Below are 13806 nucleotides of genomic sequence, written 5' to 3'. Positions count from 1 at the left end.
CTTAGCTGTACATCTGGATATATATCACCGCTGTTACTGTCGCCGATTGGAATATGTGACAGAAGCAAGTGTAGCGAGTCTTATATATCTAATTTCTTTTCGCCCATAAAAAGTTATCGCGCGGATAAATTTTTAGACAAATCTGATTTAATGGAGAAATCTCGAAGATATTAAGATCAAAAATCATGACAGGGCAAGGAGCAACATCATAAATTATATAATGCTATTTCTTATTTCTCTCCACGCCCATAAGTCGGGATTAAACCGTCTCGTGCGAGAAATTCAATGTACAAACGTCTAAATAATATTGTACGCGTATTAAAACTGACATTGCGCATATTTCATACCAGTTCCGGAAAATAAAAAGGAGCATGGAACGGGAAGACAAAGAGGAAGGTGTGAGAGAGCGAGAAGAAAAAGAAGCGAGAATAGAAAAAGACTGGTCAAATAAGCTGTCGGCAGGACGAGTAACGAGGCATATAATAACCCTCGGTGACATTCGAACAAACAGCCATCTGTGGGGTAATACCCCTGTGGTGAGGAACGCCCCGAAAACTACACCCCGCCAAGAAATTACAATGACAATGAGCGAAATCCGATCCGCCCGCGGGCACGCACTGTATTTTTTTTTTCTCTTTTTCCTTCACACCTCCTCTCTACGCATGTTACGTTACGTCCTTTCTGCGATTCTATGCGACCTGGCAGGCTCTCGGCCATTGTGCGACGCGACGATCCGAAGAGGCGAAAAGAATTACATCGTGAAACACGAGGGTCGCGTAATACGTTTGTGGGCCGTACAAGAGTTATATGAAGCTTCTGAAAGTACATGTTTCCGTCAACGTTTTCCCAAATAACGTCGCTAAATCGCTATATCGATTTGATAATGCAATGATTACAAGCTCTCTTATAAATATCTTTTACATCGATCAATATAAAGTATTGAGATTCATTTATTTTTTTTTTTTTTTTTTGCTACTGAGATTAGTTAATTTAATTATTTAAAAATTAAAGTTTTAATGCAAAATTAAATCACACGTGTTTTGCACCATAACGCACGCAATCGAGAGAAAGTGCGTAGTAACTTTGATATCTTCTGTCGGCCAAGATAACGAAAATTACCGCTACCATATTTGGATAGCGGTAACGCGGTACGATTTCGTAATTAATTCACAAATCAAAAGTTACATATCTCGACCGTAGATGTAATGACAAACTTCTCCACTAGTCTTCTCGGATCACCGATCGGATACGATCGTTCTAGCGTGATACTTTCGCAAGAGACGCTGGCCGCGATTCGATCTCGGATTGACACGCCAACGAGAGGTGTATCGCTCGCGAAATTGGACGTGGTGCAAGTTTCCTTATAATCTGCCTCTCTCGTGATTCGTAACACATCCTCCTTCTCAGTGGACCGGTAACTCGCTCAAAATTACGCGACGTAGAATTTTACGCGCAAATCTGATTAAAAATTGTACTTGAAGAAAAATAATACAATGAAATCATTGTATTATTTTTCTTTTCTCTCTACATTTCATGAATGCAAATTCTATGACAATTAAGAAAACTACGTTTTTTTTCTAATATATAATGAGTAAGAAATTTATTTTATCGTAAAATTTAATTACGAGTGTTTCAATATTTAAATATCATTTTTTTAAATCTCGATTATTAATCTTTTCCAAGAGTTTATATATACATCGAGTATAATTTCACATATAGAAACTTTCCACAGGAAAGAAGCTGCGAATTGAACTTGACGTGTGCGGACCGTGGTAGATAATTTATCGTACTACAATTCACGATGCTCTTCGACAGAAAATCCACTTGTGCAGCTTTTTGCGATCTCTATCGCAGTAGATCGGTATTGCAAGAAGAACGACTGTTCGCATAAAAATGTATCGGTGCGTCACTTTTATTCGCGTGGCCTTAAACTTATTTTCACAAACGGCTAAAAATCTGGTCTGCATACCCTTGACACATCGGAGAGTAAGCAAGAGATAAATTCTAATTAAGGATGACAAGTCGCTTACTTTATATTTCCGGTTGTGCAGTGATCGTTTTATATCGGGATTATGCTACTGCTCGCTATTTCGAGTTGCTGCGCGTATTTATCGGCAATGTGCGTTGCGTTTTACGTTCTTGCGACGTGTAAATTTACTTGAGGAATAAATTTCGAATCGAACGATCCTGCGATCGAGAGAAAATTAACTTTGCGTTACGCACAACGAGATTGTAGGTCGCAATTCAAAAGTATCTTTACTGAGTACGTTAGGTATACATATTTAAAAAATAACATTGACTCTATTTCTTAAAAGACGATAGATGACAAAAAACCGATTATTGATAGTATTTTATGATTAAATTCTTTTCTCTGTTTTTATTAAGATCTACAGTATAAAAAAAAAAAAGATAAATAAGTACTTACTTTTTAGTAGTGGTAGGTCGTTCATGAACCCTCCATCGTCCACGTTTGTGTTCTAAAAAATAAAAAATTTAACCTCTTTTTAATTTTTATATTATATTATATAAATATTTTGATAATCATACAATAATACAAGAATGTTTTTTAAGATCTTTCTTACTGAATTTGTATAACATATATAGTTTGATCGCAGTAACTTAATTTGTCAGAATTCTTTAAATACCCTTTACATCATAATACTATGATATTCCAACATTGAATAATCTAATGTCGGATTAATCGCAAGATATTTTCCAAGAAAAGTATGAATATATCTTAATATTGTTTAATATTCAAAGAAAGTAGTCTTTGATACATATTTAAAAAATATTATATTTTTAATATGTGCATATTTTTAAATAAAATTTTTAGATAAAATCACAGAACAGATGCAAGAATTGTTAATATTGAGCTAGTATAATACTAATATAGATGTCCCCTTTATTACAATACTCTTTTCATAAAACATACTTTTTACGTACAACGGATCGACTGTACGATACATGCTTGTGCAAGACAAAGAAAAATATTTTAACCACAGCAAAGTAAGGCATATTTCGCAACATTCCGTCCCGCAAGCGTACATTCTATTTAATGGATACTACAACTTTTATTGTTAACATAACTTTGTGCATTTTGCAAAAACAGACTAATCCAAAAGAATCGGTAAAAATTTATTCTGTGAGAGATTAATAATCAAAATTAACCTGGAAGATAATATTTATATAAATTTCTAAATTACAACTTTTTTTCTCTCCCACTTTCTTCACTTTTTTGAATACTACTACTAAACTTAGATCTTGATATCATAAATTCCACGTCAAATTAGAATAAAAATGTTTTCTATTTTTTATATTATTATACTAATACTTTAAAAACTAATAATACATCTCCCTCAATATCGTATTGTGATCAAACCCGTCGTTACGTGCATCTCGATGTACGAATAGTTTTTCAACAATTATAATACTTGCGTGTCTCGCGGCTATTCTTCGGGGTGAAAATGTCGTCGAAAGAGACGACATCGAGGGATGTGATAATAGAGAAAATATGTTGCGATTACGTACATCGTCGCTCACCTGGGGGTCGTCAACGAGGCTGCTGTGCAGAACGAGGTCGGTTTGGTCGAGGCCCGGAGGCGGTAGGAGGGCGTCAGGACGACGTACGGCACCGTACTCGACGCCTCTTCCGCCACCGCCACCGCCACCACCTCCGCCACCGCCGCCGCCACCTCCGCCACCACCTCCGCTACTACGTCCGCCGTCATACGGGAACGACGAAGCGTGCATGTTCTGAAATCAAAAATAACGTTTCAATCAGCGTGATGGGACTTTAGTTTCAACGCACATTTTCAATCTCGTTAGACATTTTGTACAAGTTACGAAAAATGCACGTGTATTTTGAAAATAATATCAAAAGGTATCTATTATATTAGGTTTTTAAACTCCAATTGAAGATATGCAAATATAAATATATATAGTGTCCTAAGATCTCCCAATATTCTTTTACAAGCGGAGTCGGAAAATGTCGAGTGAGAGTATCAATTCCAAATTTTCAATTTTTTTATCATTATATATCTTGGTAACTAAGGTTTAAATTAAAATTTTATTAAAGTAAACTTCATCTGACAATGAGATTAACTGAAGATTGTAATCTTTCAAACTCCACAAAGTTTAGTTTGCGAAACTTTTTCAATCACTTATAATTCGAAAATTATTGAAGCCTCAACATTTTCGCTAATGAAAAATCGTCACCAAATAGATCAGAGAATCCGCCTTTAAATATTCGGAAGTTTTCGAACCTGTATAATTCATATAATTTTTGAACTTTTTTACTTTTGACGATTAAATTTCAAACGGTAGCGGTTGATTTTACATATGGAACAGTTTGTTTAAAGAGATACAAACCAATTGACTTCGTCGAGAATAAGATAGAATATTCAGTCCTTATTAAAACTAAAATTAAAGCTGAAAAGTTAAAAGCAATCATGAATATACATATACATATATGATATATGACAACATGCGAGGATTAAAACCGAAGACAAGTTTTACAGCTGAAACTAACGTGAACATGGACGTCCACGTGGACGGGATCTAATTCGATATCCTTGGTAAACGTTAATTTAGTATTGCGGGGAACTACACGGCGCGGCGATAGGTGGTAAATAGGTAAAGGCCGAAGGTCGGTAACGAAGTAAAAGGTTGCCATGTCTACGGGAGAAAAATTGCCTCGATCACCGGTATAACGGATCCGTGACGGTTAGGAATCTTTGCTATCCCGCGTGATGATTTTGTACTGTATTTAGGATGATAATGAGAGAGGAAAACAGTGAGCCATAACCGCGCGCTGTCATTAGCGAAACATCATCCGCAATTAGTTCTCAGACACGGCGTATAAATTACACGTCTATTGAATATATTTACATTCTTATTCATATTTATTATTGAATGTGATGCGTGCAATCATATTTCTGCGCAATGACTGCGTAACATCTGGTGATAATAAATCGCATGATGTTCCGTTTATTATTTAATTTTTGTTGATGTCATACAGATCCGCAAGTATTTAGTTTTTAATCATATCTTCCGTTTTTTTTAAATACAAAATTATAAAAAATGCCCATTGATGCAAAGAATAGAAATGCAGATAAGTTTTGGAAAACGATGGTCTTATATTGCAAAATATATAATGTGGCCAATATATAGTAAATATAATATTCCACAATGGACTGTATATTTTTTATGCAAGAATCGAATTTAGAAATTTTAATTGTAAATTTTTTATTTCAATATATAATAATTTAATACATATACAAATGTTACAAAGATTATATTGTAAAATAAATCAGTTTCAAAAAACGTTAGACAAATCATTAAATCGTTAACATGAATATCAATAAATTAAAGATTATGTTATTTATTTTAATGCTTCTGAAAGTCTTATTTAAAAATATATAAAAGTGTATAGAGAATAAAATTATATTTTTAGATTACAAAATAGAATGTATGTACAATGTTAGGAAAACAAGAAGATATAAATCTATCTTTTCAGGTAGCGGAATTTTACTATCTTGCGTACATATTTCAACATTCGTATTACTCTCACCACATTGAGAAATGGACGATGACTCGTTAAAAGACTTATACACGTCGTATTGTTGGATTTAAGCTCACGACAAAAGCACAATTCATGCTTAAACAAAACTCTTAAAAAAATTAAAATGATCAAAGATATGGGACCTTTCTCTCTCTCTCTCTTTTTTTGTCAACCGATAAATTTACTATAAATTTAATGAATGGTAGCATTAATTCAAGAGATCTTATTTCCTTCTTCTCTAATTTATCGCGAATTCTTCATCGGAACTCATGTGTGTAGCTTTTCGTCCCGCAAATATTCTGCAATCTCAATTTACTTCGCGCAACGGCTTGTATCAATCAACGTATAATAGGGTTTTAATAGAAAATGAAGAAGATAAAGTTGAAGTTGCGAATGCGCACGTAAGGACACCGGCAGGAATCCTCTTGCTATAAAAATTCTCTTATGTCATCGATAAAGACGAACGAGCTGCCAGGCTTTAATAAATCCCGCCGATCGTAATTATGCTCGCGTGATTCTCTACGATGAATATGGGCGCGCGGCTGTTTAAAATCATTCGTAAATACTTGTCGATATATACGAGATGTTTCAGAAGTCGCGAGCTGTACTTTTCGACGAATTTTAAGATGCTTCCTAATACAATAATAACAATAATTCAATTAGATGGAATCAACAATTCTTTTAATTTTTAGCACTGAATATATTTGCTATTGAATAATTTAAGCTGTTGTTATATCTCTTGTTTTTTTTTTAAATTATTATTAAAATTATTACTAAAAATTTCAGAGCATTCAGATTTAAAAAAAATCTTTGTTAAAGTATAAGGATACTCATAATACTTTCGACTTTTATATTTATTTGTTAAAAATCGCAATAAGTTGTTTATTTATCATTCATGTAATTGTGATTGTGAAATCCATTTCGATATATGTATAATAAATGCGCTTTTTTATCATACACAATACAAATAAAATTTATGTATAATAAAAAAGTGTGTATCCAGCCACGATACGAGAAACGATAAACGGATACGGTAGGACCAAAAGCGAGTGTCTTCTAAGAAACTAAATAAGACGGATATATGCTCAGAATTTTAATTTACGATTACCAGAGAGGGAAAAAACGGTGATTTTATCCAGACTGAGTCGCTCGTGTCACGGTTATATTACGAGTGCTTGCTATTATTATTTTAGATTTTTATTACGCGAGCATCACATCACGAAAGAAATTATTACAAGTAAATCTCTTCGGTTTCATTGCCAAATTGTTCTCCCTTTGCTGTAATCTTCCGTTCTGTCATCATCATTTAGATGGACGTACAATATATAGTATATGTAAAGAAGAAAAAAACTATCGAACGAGACGGAGTGTCCTCGATTGAGAGATGTAATCAGCATCTCTCACCTCAACTATTCTGCACTATTTGCATTCTGTTTGCTCCAATAATGCTGTAATCAATTTAAAGGTTCCCGGCATGCATAAAAATCTTATAATTACGTATTGTTTAAAAAAATAAATTTAATAAAATTGCTGGATAACTCGGGTATTAGTATGACAATTTTATTATCTCGTAGTAATTTTAATTTAAATAGTTTAAACAGCAATTCTACAAAACATGTTTCTTGCAAGATTAATTTAACGAATCACGTGTTTGTTTGCATGCGTGTTTCTCGATTCCGTCCGATTAATTTGAAAAAAATTGTGAGATATCACGCGATCGTGTGCCGACATTTTAAATACGCCGGTCAAATGTCAACTTCAACCGTTTGAGAAGAGATACCCGTACGTCCAGATTTTAGATTTGTCGTTTCCGTGAGATCGAGGTTGTTCTATCGATTCATCATTCTAATGTTCAAGAAACGTATTGCGTGGTTGGATTAGCAAATATGTCTAATGAGCCCAATATGATCGATAGCTATTTTGCATTCGCAATGGAAAATTGTTTGGCAGATGCGGGAGAGCATTAAGGTCATGACTGTCCGAATCCGAGTCCTATGATTAGGAAATTGAAAATTATACGTTTTATGTGTCGCGTAATGTCGACTTCATCCGGGAACTTGGACTTTCACGGGAACGAAAAAAGTTACAACGTACGGTTAATTAACGTGCTCGGAACTGCTTTCTGGACTTATTGACGAGTCCGCGATAGTTATACGTTGATGTAACCGTGCCATGCCGACTAATGAGATGAAATGTGATCGCCTTTCTCTCGTTAAACGTTCTGGTAAAATAAAATCACGTACATCGCCACGATAATACCGATATTGATAAATGATGGCATGATCAGATCTCACGAGCCACACAACGAGATAGACACCAACGTCCCTAATATGTCCGCCTGCATTCTTGTGTGGCGATTTATCTCCTATTATGTAATTCCATCGTGTTGCAATATCGAATAAGTACAATGAGTATGTTATTTACGCGAATATATACCGAGAAACGCGTCACAAATATTTACGGATATTCATGTATATATCTGCTTTAAGTAGTATTGTAAAAATGTAAAACTATATATATATATATATATATATATATATAAAAGTATGTTATTACATGAAACATTAAAATACTGAATATATTTTATAATATGTCATCAGCTTTAATATGGTTTGATAGAAATACTGAATTAAAAAAGGAGGTAGAGAGAGCCAAAAATCTTAAAATGTCTAAAAATATGAAAATATTTTAAACATCTTGCACATTAAATGTAATGCTTACAGTTATTTTGGAGAGGAAAATTCACTCGATTCATATCTATTCTTTATATCTAGAATAACACATAAATTCCACCAATACTAATCCGACCCGTTTTGTTCGCACAGACGATTAAACAAGCTCTCAACTTTTTCTAGCAGCGAAGGCGCAACAATGGTGCCTATTTCTCGAATATCCAAACCCCTTTTAGTCGAAAGGCTCTGTCACAAATGCTACTCTCTCGAGCATAAGGACGCTAAAGAGGCCTAGTCGAGGTACCGTCGCGCACAATGAAACGCAAGGGGAGGATATGACGGAACATCGCCTTCATGTTTTCAAGGATAAAGCTATTGGAAGCGGTCGATTCACTTGGTTGATTATTGGCATTGTGATCTTTTTCAGAAGCGCACTCGTTCTTTTCAAAAAATAAATCGAGGAGGGAGAGGGAAAACGTTAAAGAGTTTGTTATATTTATTATATTTATATTAAGTGTTTTATCCGAATTTTTTAATGAAAATTTTATATCTTTCTCTGCTATTAATAATATATAACTAATGATATACCAAAAGTATTTGAAATATAAATTGGATTTCTTAACGTTGCCATTTTTTGAGTAAGCCATAATGTTATGTATAAAACGCGATTTACTAATAACGCAAGATGCGGGTTTGTTCACCCTTTGGGGATACCTTTAACATCATCTTAGGCATCGCACTGCTTAGCATATTTGCCTCAAAGCAAACGTCCATGGCATCCTCCCCGAGGGAATGCCAAAGGTCAGCCCAAAATTTAATAAGTAAATTACTTAACGGGATGCAGCGAGAAAACGAAGGATCGCACGAGGGAAGGGGGATGGGAAAGTTTATTTCGCAGATATTATGGAATTTTGCGAAATTGTCAAATTTGCTCAAAAATGTTTCTATTATAAGATATAGAATAATATCATCAGACATAAAATAATATAGGCCAATTAAAATTTCGAATAGAATAGGCCAATTAAAATTTCGATATTAATACTGAAAGCTAATAAAACTGGTTCATAGCTATTGTTATATTAAATAGTCGTAATAATTGCAAACCATTATTGCTACCAAACAAGTTTATAAATTTTTGAAATTGATATTACCGCATTTTGATTACATTATATATAATATTATTTAACAAGTGTATGACTAGTAATATATATTCAAAGTCACAAAAATATTAATTAATTTTGTTATAACTAACAAACTTTGTAAAAGATATAAAACTAAACTTCACGAGATAGAAGAAAAAGAAAAAAGAGCTAGAGGATTGTATGCTAATTATGAACAAACGTGCGGATTTGCATCGCAGTGGTTACATTGCTATTTACATATAATTACAGATTGCTCATTAATCGGATAATTGTATGACGGGATCTAATCAATGATCCTAATGGAACGCTATTATATGTATATAGTACAGGTCTGATCGAATAGTGCTCCAACTACGTGCGGTGATATATTATAGCCAGTGCGACGACGATTATATACAAGGCGGAAATTTCGCCCGCCAAATTGTCGCACGGTTTCTCATGTCGATCTAGTTATCAGTATTAACGATGGGGACACTTCGAGCAACCTGCGGGGAGACGCGCAGACGCGGGACGGGATGCGTTTAATATCCAAAACGCTCAAGTTTCCTAACTATGGCGAACTATGCAAAGACACCGGGTATGTAGTTTCCGGAGAACTGGCTGAAGCTTAAGACTTCGTGTCCCATGAATAACCCTTCCCCCCTCTCCCCCCGCCTCGGATCCGCTCTTGCCTTCGAGCGGATCCGAAAGTCACGTCTTATGACGGGCATGAAGTAACCGTGGATCTTCGCATTCCCCGTCGTTAAACCTGCTGGATTTCCCGCGATAAACCGCGCGTGCTATTTATTGTCGTCTATCTATCGCAAGTGTCGCGTTTATCAGCACGATTTCATCGGTTTCTACGACTTCACTCCATTTCGCCAGTCTTGACGGCGAAGCTCTGAAAGACGTTTATCGAAATATTATCGAAAGATGATCATTGATTAGATTAAGTGATATCTTTTTTAAAATTGCTTGTAATAATTGCACAAAAGAAAATTCTCCAGTGCTGTTCATTAATATGTAAATAAATAGTTTGATTGAAAATATTATCATATATAGTGTTAACAAATACAACATTTTGTATAAGTATTTGTTCAATATTATTTAAATAATGAAAAATAATTTACAAGTTTTTTGCCCATTGTGTGAAATTTATATAACTTTTTTATATTAAGAGAAAAAACGTATCTTCAATAATCTAAAAGAAGGCTATGTTATAATATAAAAAATATTTTTAAATACGAAATTCATCCTAAATTTAACTAACATTTAATATATTATAAATTATTCAGGATATGAGTATTTTGAGGCTTTAGTCGCAATTAAATAACTGATTAATTATACATAATAAACTCTTACAAATAAGTATTGAGACATTTTAGATGTAAATTTATATAGTCATCTATATCTATAATATATGCATGCGTGCAGTACGTAAGTACGAGTAATTTGTAATGCTTATGACATTTTTTCATAATCTTTTGCATGTTTTTTAAAATTGTTAATTATTATTTCCTTTTATCGCGATTGCCGCCTCCATTATTAATGGTTATAGATTTTTAAAATCTTTTTTTGTAACTTGGGTGGTGACCTTTATTCATACCGATTAATTATTATTGACTTCATGCATTAAAGAATTATGATAGATAATAACGGTTATCAAGAACTCACGGTTTATTTCATAACATGTTTAAAATCTGCATATATTAAGTACACTTCTCGATATCATCTCACAATTAATGCATTTTTCAGAGTCAAAACTTATACAGTGATCTAATAATCTTGTATTAATTTTTTTTATACAGAAAATAATACAAGAAATGTCATTAATCATTATAAAATTGTAATTCCGCACTTTGATTCAATATTGTAAAAAACTGAAAATGCGTAGTACATTATGAGATTTTATTAAAATCAAAGATGTTAAACTCTTCTCATTGTCAGAAGAATATCTGTTGATTTAAAAGAAATAGCATCAAAAGGATACGCTATTTAAGATAATCAATAACATATTTTTGATCGTAGATGGATAAAGTGTTTTCAGATAATTTTCATACATTACAATCAGTGATATGGTTAAATCACTTTACATTACTGGAAAGTTAAGTATATACTTAGTTCTTTTATCAATTTTGATAGAACAATGTTTTATCTTTGTAATTTTTAACATTAAACATTGATCTCAGTAATATATAATTTATGAATAAAAAGATCTGTTATAATAATGAATTAAAATATTGTCATTTATTATTAAATTTCTCACCTATTTACATATCTAAAAGTTATTTTACACAAAACATAATTTATTTTTAATCATTTAAACTTTAGAAACTATATTCTTAGAAGAAAATTGACATCATGAAAAAATTCAAACATCCATGTATAAAGTTCTCGTTAGTTCTCATGCGACAACTTATTCGACAGTATTTCAGTCGATGTGCAAATTATAGTAGCAGTATACACGGTATCATATGTATGTCCTTTAATCATACGGACAGAAAAATAATCATGGTGTTCGATAAAACGACATGGCAACTCGAGCCTGCATATGGCATGGACAGATGCTCTCTGCAACAAACCGCCGTGCTCTTCTGCACCGTTCTAAAATTCGAGGTGTGCGAAACGAACGGACTTGTGTAAAAACGCATGCATTCGTCGCACACGTGTCGAATTTCGTCGAACGTATTTTCTTCGCGTTACATGACACCTTTGGAAATCGTCCGAATGTAATCCGCATAGAAATGACGGCAGTAGCGTGTGTTGACGTGGTAATTAGGGTGGTATTTGCGTGAATACAGAACGTGCGCAAGGTGGATCACAAAATACTATTCTTATAATAATTATTAAGGTTTCAAGAGAGAAAGAGAGAGAGAGAGAGAGAGAGAGGTCAACTATACAACATCTGGATATTATTACTGGATACAATATAATGTAAGCAAATTATGTATTAAATCGAACATGTAATTGTTTAAGAATTTTTACTGTCATTAAACAAGTGCTATAAATTTCATTATCTTAAGTGTATTTATGAAAAAATTTAGAGAAGGAATTATATAACTTTTAAATGTATTTAACCATAGAAATATATATTTTTGCAGTTATAATAGATATAGAATTATTTCATCTATATAAGAATCATTTAGTATCTAAATTAAAAAAAAATAGCATCTATCTTTAAAAAAAAGACGACAAATATTGAAGTCTAAAGGCGTAAAATTATTGAAAAAATATGTAATATTACAAATAAAAAAGTATTATAAACCATAGTAACAAAATTAATGTTTATAATGTACGATACTTGCTAAAAATAATAAAAATGCTTTGTAAAATTAACGGGGAACATAAAAGTTTCTTGTATCAAAGACAGACATCTCTCAAGGACGGGACGTTTGCCCGACACGTTGCTCGTCCACGTAGGACACATTACACGCAGCAGGCCATTCCGTACCGTGGCAAATGCAAATGTCGCGCGGCAACAGAGCTACGAGGTCGTCCACGCCGGCCGTGCTCGCGAGAGGATCAATGATCGCAATCACCGATGTCACGGGACGACTTATTGGCCGCGACCCGTCTAATAGATCGATACCACCCGTTATTACGTCCAACTCGAGACACTGCACGCGGCGGCGTCCTACAAATAACACGCCGGACGGACGGTACGCTAATGAGGTATCCGAGCGACGCACGTGACCGGATCTCTGCCAGTTTCCATTTCCCCGCGACGAATACCGACTGACATTGCCACAATTTCCATATGCTTCCGAGTACGATACCTCGCCAGAGATATTCACAAGAAAGGATCCCAAGCCACCCAAGATTGCAACGCCGCGATTTATACCGCGTTCGTTAAAGATACAAACCTTTATTTCGACTAATGATAGACCATGATTAATCTTGGGTAAAACTGAGAGGATTAAGATTTACAATTATGCAAAAAAAATAAACATAAAGAAATTATAATGATAATAAATTAAATAATTTGTATATGATGTAAAAGAAAAATAATTTTAACTTGCATTTACTTGCATGTATGATAAATTGAGTTCTGCTTTTCTCACTTCATGTAATTCTTCTTATTTGAATTAAATATAATATACCGATCGACATTGCTGATTTAATAACATTAGATAAATTTGTCCAGAACCGTAAGCCAAGCACTACTAAATTTAGTGCAACGATCGTTATTTTAATTAACGACATTAGATATCATACGAAAATATACTGAGATCTCGTCACGTTTCAATGAGGTGCACAAAAAATTTGACAATGAGCTTTTTACAGTATGCATTTAACGTACGTTGAATTAATCTCGAATAATTATTATACAAAACAATTATAAATTCATGGTAAAGTTTTCTTTCTCTATTTCTTTGTCTTTTTATTTTCAGACAAATCTGGAGTATCTAATTAATATCTAACAATATAATACTTTTTCGATTTCACGCAAATT

At 33.5% G+C, this 13806-nt stretch overlaps 1 protein-coding gene across 8 annotated transcripts in view; it reads right to left on the bottom strand.

Annotated features, from left to right (window-relative positions):
• Tfap-2 (transcription factor AP-2) overlaps window positions 1-13806 on the bottom strand; it is a 208170-nt gene that overhangs the window by 30240 nt on the left and 164124 nt on the right. For all 8 annotated transcript variants that reach the window (XM_072887845.1, XM_072887846.1, XM_072887851.1 and 5 more), the window contains 2 exons: window positions 3529-3753; window positions 2426-2477 (listed from right to left, as the gene is read on the bottom strand). In XM_072887845.1, coding sequence (XP_072743946.1) covers window positions 2426-2477; window positions 3529-3753 — 277 coding nt within the window. The remainder of the gene's footprint in view (window positions 1-2425; window positions 2478-3528; window positions 3754-13806) is intronic.

This window comes from Anoplolepis gracilipes, chromosome 3 (genome assembly GCF_047496725.1).
Source record: "Anoplolepis gracilipes chromosome 3, ASM4749672v1, whole genome shotgun sequence".
NCBI lineage: Eukaryota > Metazoa > Arthropoda > Insecta > Hymenoptera > Formicidae > Anoplolepis > Anoplolepis gracilipes.
This window is presented reverse-complemented; position numbering and strand designations above follow the sequence as displayed.